The sequence below is a fragment of the Populus alba genome, chromosome 8 (genome assembly GCF_005239225.2).
Source record: "Populus alba chromosome 8, ASM523922v2, whole genome shotgun sequence".
Lineage (NCBI taxonomy): Eukaryota > Viridiplantae > Streptophyta > Magnoliopsida > Malpighiales > Salicaceae > Populus > Populus alba.
The window spans coordinates 15,418,047-15,430,567 of record NC_133291.1 but is presented as its reverse complement, the minus strand read 5'-3'; the positions used below and the strand labels follow the sequence as shown (position 1 = coordinate 15,430,567).

Genomic DNA, 12,521 nt, shown 5'->3' with positions numbered 1-12,521 from the left:
CTGAATAAATCAAATTGCACTACATTATTATTTCTCCTACGTGCCTAAATTTGAAGCACGTTCACTTGTTCATATTTTGAATACTTCACATAAGATAAAGAACATCATTTCTCAAACATAAAACAATCAAAACTTCATCCCTATATTTCCTCATCCTTAATTACAAGTTCTTTTCTTCAAAATTATTCAATTTCTTTCTTAATTGCTACTTACATTCACTATTTCTATACTATTCTACCTCAATTCCATCATGTTTACTACTTTTCTCAAAACCCCCAAATTCTCATAAGAACCCTAATTTAACAAAAATCAAGAATATAAGAAATTAAATTAAATTTAATTGTCATTGTTTGATAACTTACTCAAATAAACCCAAAAACACTTCATTCAAGTAATAATCTAAATTTTTCATGCTTACCAAGCTAAGTTCTCCCAACTTTTCTTCTCCTCCTAGTGTGGCCAGCCCTCCTCACCTTTCTTATGTCTTCATTCACTTGATTCTTCCTTAATTTAATGTTCTAAGTCTTTCAATCTTACAAGTTTCAAAGCTCTCTCTCACTTTTTCTTGTTTTTCTCTTGATTTCTCACGTCCTTCTCTTATTGTTTTTTTTTTCTTTCCACTTTTGTTACTGCCCAGCCGGCAGTTCATAATAAAAAGGGGCTGCCTTGTTTTAGTTTTAATGGCAAATTACCATTTTACCCTTAATGAGCCTTTTTGCTTCCATTTGACGGTCCTTATTCTTTGCTAGCACTACCGAGCTCCGTTCATTCTAAAATTTTAACCAGATTTTATTCAATATATTTTAAGGTTCCTCATAAAATTTCAGCTCAATCTGATGGCCGAATTTAAAATTACGCCCAATAACATAAGACTAGTCAAATTGTGATTTTTCGTCAACTTTTCCAAATTTCTCTAAAAAATCTGAAATTTTAACCCAAGCTAAGGCATCATATTAGAAGGCTCAACGCAAATTTTTAGAATTTTCTGATAACCCGATCGAGAGTTATGAATTTGTTTCTTTTTGTTTTACATGAAACTAGTCAATTTATAATTTTTCGCCTAGAGGTTGTACACATGTTTTCTATAACAATTTAAAAATACAAGTGCCTACTCCAGCTCTCGAAACTGCAACCTCTAGGTTACCACACACGCCTCAACCGCCTCGACTACAACTTGCATTTATTAATTTATTATGAATTGATTAAAAATACATTTTAAGGTGCGTTAGTGTTTATATGAATAGTAAAGCACACACTTTAAATAAGACTTAGAAGTTACTATGTGGGATTGTCTTTATTTAACTTGTTGTATTTGGATTTTTTTTTTCCTATATAGTTTATGACTTATAATTTAATTAGCACTTTACTATTTAGAAATCATAATCCTAGATGAATTCTATTATTTAGGTCAATTTTGATTATTAATCCTTTTCTATGATATTTTTAAATCTAGAACTAATATAAATAAGAATGTCTGATTTAATTTAAGAACATTCAAATTCAGACTATTCAAACTTTTAATAAAATATTTGAGATTTTCTTTATTTCTCTATAGTGTTTAGTGTTGTAAACTTATGGCTTAAGAACCTTAGATTTTAATCACGCTATATACCACGTCAATTAGTATTAGAGCCAAAGAGTGTAGCAACCCACCTTGCGATGCATGAGGCATGCCTTCTTAGGCGTTGTGTAGGCTTAAGATCAGGAATTTGATTATTGAGAACAAAGGTTTGATTGTTGGGAGCAAACCATAGCAGATCTAGCTCAGTTAATGGGTAACGCAAACAAGGATTATCACTTGCTTGGAGACTTACCTCGAGGCAAAATCCCATACATGTTCTTGAATTTGATGAGATTACATTCTATAATGAAAGATTTTCCTAGTTGAAAAAGTTTCTTGTTGTTTGGGGTCCCAGTTGGAAAATTATCAAACCAGTTAATGATTGATATATTGTTGTTAGGGTCGACCAAATATTTCAACTAAAATTGTCATAATCTCAAATGATGATTTTATACGGGATTGATTTTTTTTAGATCTTGAGGATTTTTGCCTAGATTAAAAAATTTTACATAAATATATCTTTGCTAAAATTAAATTTAAAATATTTCAAACAAGTTATCTCATGCATATATGTACGAAAACATTATATTCAAAATATCTATTTCTTTAAAGACGAGTTTTTTAAAAGTAAAAAGGATTGACATAGAAAACTTTCTTTAATATTATTTGCCTAATAACTTCAGATCATGCTATTCACACTTTTAATAAAATATTTCAGATTTTTTTCATTTTTTTTTATAGTGTTTAGGGCTGTAATAAAAACTCTTAACTTTTATCCATACTACATCCTATACACCGCATCTACCAACATACAAGTTATTCTGCAAAAAGCATATACCAACATGATTATTTGTTTTATTGATAAAATTTGCAACGTTCAAGCTCTTGTAGTGTACAGATCATTTATATATAATAATATCATTAACACAACTACAGCTGGTTTCCATTTCAATTATGGTCTTAATTAGCACCGGTTGAGTCAACAGCAGACCCATTGATCTGTGCTTGGTAGTGCGAATATGAATCATGAGCTAGCGTCTGTGGTTGTGAATGAAAAATGGTCAGTTCAATTACCAAAATCGTTAATACAATCAAGAAACACGATGAAGAATGCCATCATACCTGCTCTTGTGAACGGAAGTACATGAATGGGGTATAGTGCAGGAAATTTGAGACCCTCGAGGTATATATATCAGCATACCTGCAATTAAAATTAAGCATATCATTTTCAAGAGCATTGAAATGGAAAACAAAATCAAACACAACCATATGCAGCGAATGTATGATGGACTTTTAAGAGAAAGCACTTACTTCTCTATTTGTCTCATCAAGTGGCTTTTATCCCACAGACCTGCACGAGAAAGAAATCCCCACCTGTTGCAAAATGAGAATTCTTTGTCAAATATGCCTGAACAGAAAACAAGGATGCACCGAGAAAACTGAGTCGATATAATTTTCATGTGACTGATATAGCTATGCCTAGAAAGAGGATGCTGCTGCTTGATTGACAACTGACAAAGGATATCCAAGCTAAGCATCGAGTACTGATGCAAATAGAATGTAGAAAGTTTATAGAAGGGGGAAAGCCTAGTGGTACAACAAGCAAAGTCTATTTGGCTTGACACTAATTGGAGCTATCCTCGACTGCTTTACTGGTTAATAGAGCAAGACTTTGGGGTGTCTAAATGCCTGGGGCAGTCAGTAATTTTTATTTTTGCCAAAGGTAGTTTTTAAATTTTCAAAAACCAGTCAACTTCTTTAGCATTCAGGTAGTGACTTCCCAACTAGCACCAGCTACGGTGCGTGCACCTCACTTTTGAAGGATGGTTCAAGTGAATGAAATTAAGATCTTCGAGGTTAGGTATGTGATTGATCTTATCTTATAAATAGACTTGCTTGTTGTACCACTAGGTTAGGTATTGCTTGTAACCCCCACTTTTAAGGATGGTATGTGATGCCTAAGAATTCCTAGGAGTGATTTCTAGGAGCCCTAGTTTGATACTAGGTTTGTTTTCTTTCTTTTAACCTACTCGGTTGTTCCTTGTTGGTTTACTTTTCTAAAGCACAACCTTATGATAAACACATCCCAATCCTCGACGTCCATTTCCTTATTTACTAGCCAACCATAGTATTTAGGTGCCGTAATTCAAGATCCTGCATCACCTAACCAATCGTGTAACCGGGCAGGAAATTAGTTCTACAATTGAAACTATCAATGCCAGGCTTACCTTTCGTTGAAAAGCTCTCCATCTGCTTCTAGCATTGGAGCAATTTTCTCATCCAGTCTTTGCATAACAATCAATAGCTTTTGCATGCTTTCTGTGAGTTCTTGATCATCCATGTTAGTTGCAGCAAGGGTCTGAAGGTACACAATAAAGCAAGATAAACCATACAATCAGCATTTCCTTTCAACTCATTCAGTCAAGAAATCTTCACTTGCACTTAGAGATGATGCATCTCATGCTCCACAGTATTTCAAGATGACATAGTTATCTGATACAACCAGTTGAAACTAAATTTTCTTTATAGAGCCACCAGCTACAATAGGGATTTACATTTCTGCAGGTGTGGCATGGTACACTAAATTGTTCATACGAGCAACCGATAAGTTCATTTGCAGTGGATTGCAAGGAACTTCAGGTCAAGTGCTGATAACACTGTCCAAGGCATTAAAAACTATATGAAGCACATGTCGACTGAAACATGCTTAAAAAAGTAAGAGATCAATAATTTAAACAAGGAAACATGCTCACTTGAGCAGGACGCCCTGTATTTCTCCTTTGCAGAGCTAGCCGAAGTTGATTAAAGAGATCCCCCACCACCTCCTTTTGATTAATAAGCTCAATCAGTGTGGCCCGATGATCCCTACTATGAATCAGAGCACTGTACTGCAGCTCAAGAATTCAATACAATAAAAAAGAAACACTTATCAGTATTTGATCAATTCAGGACATCAGAAATGTCAAGTATTCATGGTTCTCAATAAAAAACTATACAAATAACATGAAAAATTACTTGAGGCTCAACTCCAGAAAAGCTGCTTTTAGCACTTTTCATAATAGTTTCAATACAATTTTTTAATTTCAGTACAAGAAATTCTGAACTCCAACCTCTTCTTCCAGTTCTCGACAAATCAATGCTGTTCGCCATAGTTGATGGACTTTAGATTGACTCACATCAGTGTATATATGATCACCCACATATAATATTTCATCCCCATGGATATCTAGGGAGTTTTCAACCATCTGAGCACTCCCACCTGAGTACAATCCACCTGTAGAAGAAAATAAAGAACTTTAAAGATTACTGATTAAGGGACATTTAATAGTACAATAATACAAGTCTTGTTGGTTCATGGCAGAAGAACAATCAGAAACAATAATAAAAAAGGAGAATTTTTAGACTTTCTGTCCAAAATTAATGCATTTGCAGCAAAATTTTATAGATAACAATTGCATATGAAAGATATCATCCTCATTTCAATCTGTGCTCATCTAGTATGCCCAGTAATTCATGATGGCTGTCAAAATCAATATTACCAGATCCTTCTTATAATCAATACCTGACCATATTTACAGCAAAATTCCGAACAAGTGTTCATGCATGAACAGGTTCCAAACACGATCACGGCACATATATGTTCATTTGACAAAAATTCTACCATACAAAATGCACTGGTGTAGTGATAAAACTAGGACATGAACAAAGCATAATTCACCTTTCTGAGCTTTGAAGCATGGACGCATTAAACCCTCACCTGTCACCACCTCATACAATGGGTGTGACATTTGAAAGAATTCTGGCTTTCTTGCAGATATTATCACCTATGTAAGTAAAGAATAACAAGAAAGCATAACACATAAGTTACCAACGTTTCATGAATGTCAAGGAGATCCATATCTTGCACAAGAAAAAGAAAGAAAGAAAAAACTATATACTATTGTGAGTAACAATGGAGAAGGGTCTAAGCCTAGGGCTGGTATGATATAAGGGAAAGGAAAGTGGTGAGAATCTTTCCATTTCTGGTCATGCTGATGATACTTGTAATATGCTATCCAGAAGAAAGAAAGTATAGGCCAAGCTATTCCCTTTAAACTTTATGAAGCATTATGTTATGGGACATAAAAAGGGTAATCACTTGGCATGAAGGCTGAAAAAAAAGGCACACTCACCATGTCAAACAGATCTCGCCAGCCCATATCATTTGGTAGGAATCTGTTAAACGAATGCTTCATCATTTTGTCCGTGTAATGATAATCAGAGTTTGTAATGAGTAGAAGCTTTTTACCAGCCTGTCACAGGAAAATCTCCAAACCCGGTATAAGATTATGATAATGTTGTCCTTATTCAAAGATGACAAGTTCAAGATATACCTCCTTTTGATCTAACAGTGCTAAAGGTAATTCTGGATCAGGCTCCACAAACAATTCAGGATTTGACATGATCTCACTCTGTAAAATGCCATCAATCAGTACATCTTTTGGGGATCGAATTACCATAAGCACTGCAAAATGAACTCCCATTAATATATTTACCTTAAGCTGACCCTCAACATGTGCCCGAAATAAAGCCTTTCCAACAGCCTGAAAATCATGTCAAGTATCAGTAAAGGAAAATACAAATACCTAATGACACTTGAGTTGTTGCAATTAATAATCTACAAAACATGCCTTGTAAAGTCCTCTATAGTCAGGCGGACATATTTCAGCTGATATAGCTCCTTCATCATATCTTTCAACCATCTGAAAGTGGAATCAAAAGGGGCTATGACAGATTAACATGTTGTCACTTACACAAGCAAGCATATTGTTATGAATTAGATGGTTCATAAAAGACAAAAACAATAACACTTATTAAACTAATGGTACTAACACAAAGTGTCCTCAAATAGTCCTACTGACGTTAAGCTAACTGATTTTGGGTTGGCAATATAAATTGATAAAGTCCTTGAGAAAGTTTAGTGTCAGTCCATGAGCTTACTTTGAGCCCAAATTTGCATTTCTTCTATGCATGGGAAAAAAAACTTATCCTATGTGGCTTTCAAGTTCAGAATATGATCTTTTCAAATTATTCAATCATGAATACATTGAAGTGTTCTACAAGAAGTTATGTCGATTTTAGTTTCCATATGTCTGTTTGTATTTTTAGGAAGTCAAAAACATGTGTTAGTTGATATTTGTCTAGTTTTTTGTCCAAGTCACTTATTTGGGTCTTAAAAATGTCATCTTAGTGTTTCTCTAGACTTGGAGGGTTATTCCAAGTATATAATTATGATTCAGACCATGTATTGAGATCTTTAGGCATGAATTGAATTGAAAGTCTTTGACTTGGCTTTTTGGTAACTTTTCTTGTTATGTATCTCCTTTATGAGTGGACTTTTACCTTAACTTTGTAACTCTAAAGTGGTGAGTGATGTATTTTTAGAGTGGTGAGTTATTCATATGTATCTCTTCATTTTTGTACCTTAAAGTGGTGAGTGAAAACTATTATTTGTGACCTGTTACTTTGCGACATTCATACCATCCTGATATCAAGTTGGTATCAAAGCTTTGGATTTACAACCAAGGATATTCATACATGTCATGTGCAAGAATTCATAAGAGACATTCGTGCTTTTGAAATTGATGAAATGATAAGGCAACTTCAATAACTCCAGGTCCGTCTTAACCGATATGAGAATAGAGACCATACTGATGAGTATGTTGATCCTTCGCTTCACATACCACATCATGATTTTAGTGTCATTTCTTCTTCTCAGCATCAAAGAAATAACAGTGCCATATCAAGATTTTGATGTAAAAGTTGTTATTCATGAAAGTGGTTCTTCTAGTAATAATGATAAGAGGAGACATCCTCTTGATCGGGATATAAAAGAGAAATTTCAGCAACAAGAAAATGATGATGGAGCTGAAATTTTTGGTGATTTCTAGATTTTTTTGGATTGGAATCAATCATTGAAATCACCGAAATTCGATGAGGATGAGGAAGATGATATTGAAGAAGAAGATTTGATGTAGAAATTTCAATCTATGATGAACCTAAGCTTGCAAAAGAAGTTCTTATTACTTCAGATGAGTAGCACATTGCAGCAATGGTTCTACAAGTGGTTTTTTATAAGAAAATTATGGAGGATGTGCATATGATTAAGTAGAATTTGGAAATTAATGGGATTGAAGTTAATGTTCTTGGACAGAAAATGAGTTAACTTGTTAATGTTTACAACAACATTCTAGAAACAATTTTCATTAGTTCCAAACATAATAAAACCAATAAAGGTTGGCAGGGATTGAGTTGTTCATTCATGATAATTCAATAAACATCCATTATATGGAAAGTAATGGATTAATGTTAAAGGATTCAAGGCTTGCATAAAGGATTATAGGAGTTCTTTGATTGGATATCCATGAGATCGAGAAAAGAACTATTTGAACTCATACAAGTTTTTCTTAACAAGGGGAACTTGACACAGGGTGTCCTCGAATGATCCTATTGATGTTGAGCTACTTGAGTTTAGGTTGACAACATAAATTGATGAAGTCCTAGATGAAGTTTGTTGTCAGCTCATGGACCAACTTTAAGCCTGAATTTGCTTCTCTTCTTTGCATGGGAAAATAAGATTATCCTATGTGGTTTCAAGTTCAAAATGTGATCATTTCAGATTGTTCAACCATGCATGCGTTGGAGTGTTCAAAAAGAGGTTATGTTGGTTTTAGTTTTTAAGCTTTCTAAGTGTCTGTTCATGTTTCTAAGAAGTCAAAAACATGTTAATATTTATCTAATTTTCTATCAAAGTCATTTATTTGGGTCTTAATCATGTCACTTTGATATTTTCCTAGACTTTGAGGGTTGTTCCAAGTATATAATAATGATTCAGACCATTTAAATCTATGCTGCTTGCTATAGTTAGGGACTAGTTTTTTCAGACATCAATTTGATGGTGAAATTTATGGAATACAACAAGATTGCTGGTCAAAAACCAGCCCTTTCACAAAGCTGGAAATCCACAACCTGATACAGCTTTCTGCTAACACAACGAGAATGTTATCACTGCTTGAAAGAATTCCCACCTTTAACTTTGCATTTCACATGTTTACAACTAAATTTCAGGAACTTGTGGGGTCTAACTCATTCATCTTGGATGGCTAATTGCTCTGTTCTCTCCCCTCCCTTTATTTCCTTTCACCTTGCACCAATGTTTAAGTTACTATCAAACAATCAAAGATAAATCTGAAAGTTCAAAAATTTCATCATTCTCTGTATTGATTTCCAACTGCTTTGATTAAAATGTTTGGTAGTGCTATAAAAAACTACGTCGATAATTAGAAACCATAGTCAGATGGCTTTTGGCACAATGCGAGTAAGCCTCTCTTAAATGCCAGTCGACAATGCTGAATGAAAAACCTTGCCAACTAAATGATATGAATGTTAACTTAGTTAAGAGAAAGAAGAACCACAAGAAATAGTTGGGAGAAGGGCGATCCATCAGAATAGAAAGAACAAGTTATTCACCGCCAAAAATCTCAATGCCAAGCAAAAGAAAAGAAATATAATTTAGCAAATTTCTATGGATTGAAATAGCCCACCTGCATGTAAGCCACAGCTTCTGAGACAGAGAACAGTGTGTTTAAGAACTCCCATCGATTCTCCTTCCGCAGATCAACCAGTTCCCTCCCATACATCTCACTTCCAAGCATAGAAAGTTAAGCACCACTATGGAAAATATTACTCCAGTTTTTGCACATGTACCAAATCAAATATAAATGTTGAAGCTAAATCAAAGGTCAACCGGACTCACAGCAAACCAAATGATATTTAATCTGTGTGTGGCTATATATGCACCATCAAATAGTGAAGCCTGACTACATACAGGGAATAAAGGGAACTCAAAAAAGTTTATCTTGTCCTCCTAAATGTCAGCAGCAGTTGTGTGATTAGAATGAAACATTACTCTGTGTATTTGAAGAAGGGAAAGTTAAATTCGTTATTGCAATATAACAAACACCTCAGTTGCCTTTAAGCATAGCAAGTCAATAATGAAAATAATGATGTTTAAAGTTCAAAGCTCACCTAACATCTTGAGTAGACAACATTCTGGTGCCATGCATTGCCCTTTTTACATAACCAAACCGATCTGCTTTAACTAGGTTGCCTTTCTCTTTGTCTATAACAAGACCTCTAATTACCAAGTCTGGATCAAATGCAAGTCCATCAACTGGGAAACCCATGCTTTGTAAATTTCCCATGCAATAATCATAAGCCCGTCCTTCCCAGGCCTACAGTAATACAAATACACATTACTAGATCTTAAATGATCAAATCCATACAAAATTAAGAGTCTAACTAAACAAATTGAATTGATAAGAGTTAGATTTCATTGATAAGTAATCACTGATAGATGTTAAGAGAAAAAGGAGTAATGTTCACCTTCACATTGTAATGTATCAAAGTGTAGTCCATGTCATATCCAATGGCACTAATTGACCTCAGATTTAAAGTACGACTGCAAAATATGCCTCGGGATGAATTCGTTGCTGAAGAGGGACTCTGAGAAACATTGGATGTTATTAGAATAATTAAGCTTAACAAGAAAAACTTGATAGTTGGCGGACATCAAGCACAGCAAAGGAAGATCATAGGAGTTCATGTTACGAAAGTGCAAAATACTGTATCAATTAGATTGAGAAAACACATGCAAAAACATTTCAGTAATGCAGAAGGGGTAAGTACGAAATGCCAAGTGACTACCTCAGATCCAATGATTAAGCGTGAATAGCAAAAAAAGATTGAGAAGATGAACCAAACAAAAAACGTGCAGATTAACGAGGTGGTGGTGATCAATGAAGATAAATTATTATCATTACAAAACTAACAAAATATAACGATAAGGAAAGAAGGCTGACCGAAATGCCCAAGTCATTAAGCAAATTCTCAGCTTCTTCAGCATTTTTTCTAGCAACCTCCTCAATTGGACCTTGAAAAGTTGCTGGACCATCAATTCCTACATGGAATGAACAAGAAAGACCGACACTTAGCTAGTAAAAAAATAATCAGAAGCAAAAACAATCCCTCAGCCTTAATAGCTATTATGGTGTGGTAAATTTCAGCGGGAGAATACTCAATCAGACATTGTTAGCAGACAACAGAACATGGGAATTTGAAGAGAGAAGTGATGAGTTACCAACGGCGTCAAGATGGTCAAGGTTAAGATTCAAATCCCCTTTAGTGCTCTGTCCTAAATAATCAACCTCGTAATTATTAGAGGGTGTGACTGAGAAGACTTGTTCTCCAACACTACAACAGCACGCCATCATCATCTGAGATCTTTTAATGTTATTTGCAAACATGGGTCTTGGTCTGACAAAAAGAAGAGAATTAGTGGTTGCCGCAGCAGCCATTGGAAAGCTACAGCGGGTGTCTTTTTGCAGCAAGAAGAATTTTCCCAAAACCTCCGCCGTCATAAACATAATAGTTGTTTGCTTCACTAGCTCTTCTAAGTAACAATTCAACTAGTCTATTCTCGTACTAGCAGTAAGACGTGCTGCTCTGCTTGCTGTGCCTATCAGGGAGGGAAGGAGGGTTAGCAGCAGAAATATCTGGATGGATGGATAGTTGAGGGAGGGTGGATGCTGCGCTGTAACAGACCCTCTTGTTCTATTATTATTATTATTACCACAGCTAGGTTTGGTGTCCTTGGGAGTCAAATTGTTTGTGATTTTCGTAAGTATTTTGAAAAAATATATATATATATAATTATTTTTAAATAATTTTAATGTATTAATATTAAAAATTAAATTAAATATGAAAATAAAAATTATTTTAATATATTTTTAAGTAAAAATATTTTTGAAAAACTAAGACAATCTCAAAGACACTATTAGTAAATAGAATAAAATTTTAAATTATTTTTTTACATAAAAAACATCTATATATTTTTATATCATAAATTTTGTAAGTTGAAAAATAAAAAGAAAATATGTTTTTCAATTGATAAAAAAAAATAGGAACATATAAATTATTAAAAAGAGTGACTAATACTAATGAAATATTAAAATAGAAAGCTAATTTAGTAAAAACAAAATAGAGGCATATATTTTATCTTCTCTATTCTTTTTATTTTATTTACTTTCAATTATTATCTTAAAGGCTAATTTTGATTGCTAAGTATATAGGAATCTCATTCTTGTAAATATATCCAAATATAACTCATTGATTTAAAATTTTAGAGGAACATATTTTTTTATGATAATTAAAACAACTATTCATAAAAACTCTAATGATTGAAATTATATGGAAAAATGTATTTCTCTTGTAAATTTCTCCCTTTTTTTGTTTCAACAAAACAATGGTTTTTTTTAATAGCATAATTATTAAAAAAAAAACTTAATGCAATAAAAACAAATATTTGACAAAACTTAAATAATTTAAATTTAGTAACAACAAAAATATCTTTCTTTAGATAAAAACACATTTTTGTTATTCATTAATTTTCTTAAAATTTTAGAGGGAACATGTTTTTTTTATTTATAAAGCATAGTTACTTTAATAAAAAAAAATGACGATATGTTATACAAAAATTTAATAATTTTCATTTGTATATAAGAAAATAAAAGAATAGTTAATTCATGGAAATAATATAAATAGAATGACAACATCAACAATAACAACAACAACAATAAACAATAAAATTAATAGAATATATACTCTATCTAATTGAATATTTATGCTAACTTTTTTTAGAAAAAAAATCATCACATTTCTTTAACATATAATGAAAATATATATGTGTGTGTGTGTGTGTGTATTATAATGAGAAAACATTACAATAAAAACCTCAAATATTATTTTTATAAAAAAAAAAACATAAGATGATTGAATGATTTTTTAATATATCTAGTTAATTATATAAATAGAATTTAATTTTCAATTTTTTTTACATATATATAAAAACAGATAAGGGTCT

The 12,521-nt window shown here is 32.9% G+C and overlaps 1 protein-coding gene across 2 annotated transcripts; it reads right to left on the bottom strand.

Annotated features, from left to right (window-relative positions):
• Nucleotides 1-2,396: 2,396 nt before the first annotated feature.
• Nucleotides 2,397-11,218, bottom strand: LOC118061029 (uncharacterized). Of its 2 annotated transcripts, XM_035074376.2 has the most exons (16): nucleotides 10,740-11,216; nucleotides 10,462-10,559; nucleotides 9,986-10,105; nucleotides 9,629-9,834; nucleotides 9,145-9,244; nucleotides 6,232-6,303; nucleotides 6,097-6,144; nucleotides 5,935-6,012; nucleotides 5,734-5,853; nucleotides 5,280-5,385; nucleotides 4,672-4,835; nucleotides 4,315-4,449; nucleotides 3,790-3,920; nucleotides 2,873-2,935; nucleotides 2,684-2,762; nucleotides 2,397-2,599 (listed from the first exon to the last, which is right to left on the bottom strand). In XM_035074376.2, the coding sequence occupies exons 1-16, from the start codon at nucleotides 11,023-11,025 to the stop codon at nucleotides 2,522-2,524; spliced, it is 1,884 nt and encodes a 627-aa protein (XP_034930267.1). In that variant the 5' UTR covers nucleotides 11,026-11,216; the 3' UTR covers nucleotides 2,397-2,521. The 2 variants fall into 2 exon arrangements, with proteins under 2 accessions (XP_034930267.1, XP_034930269.1); XM_035074378.2 differs by lacking the exons at nucleotides 2,397-2,599; nucleotides 2,684-2,762; nucleotides 2,873-2,935 and having other exon boundaries at nucleotides 3,833-4,218; nucleotides 10,740-11,218.
• Nucleotides 11,219-12,521: the final 1,303 nt, after the last annotated feature.

Coding starts and splice junctions, on each gene's coding strand:
- LOC118061029 (XM_035074376.2), bottom strand. CDS start 11,025: ATGTTTATGACGGCGGAGGTTTTGGGAAAATTCTTCTTGCTGCAAAAA. Junction 4,836..5,279: donor ATGCTTCAAAGCTCAGAAAG/GTGAATTATGCT, acceptor TTTCTTCTACAG/GTGGATTGTACTCAGGTGGG. Junction 2,763..2,872: donor TTGATGAGACAAATAGAGAA/GTAAGTGCTTTC, acceptor TTTTAATTGCAG/GTATGCTGATATATATACCT.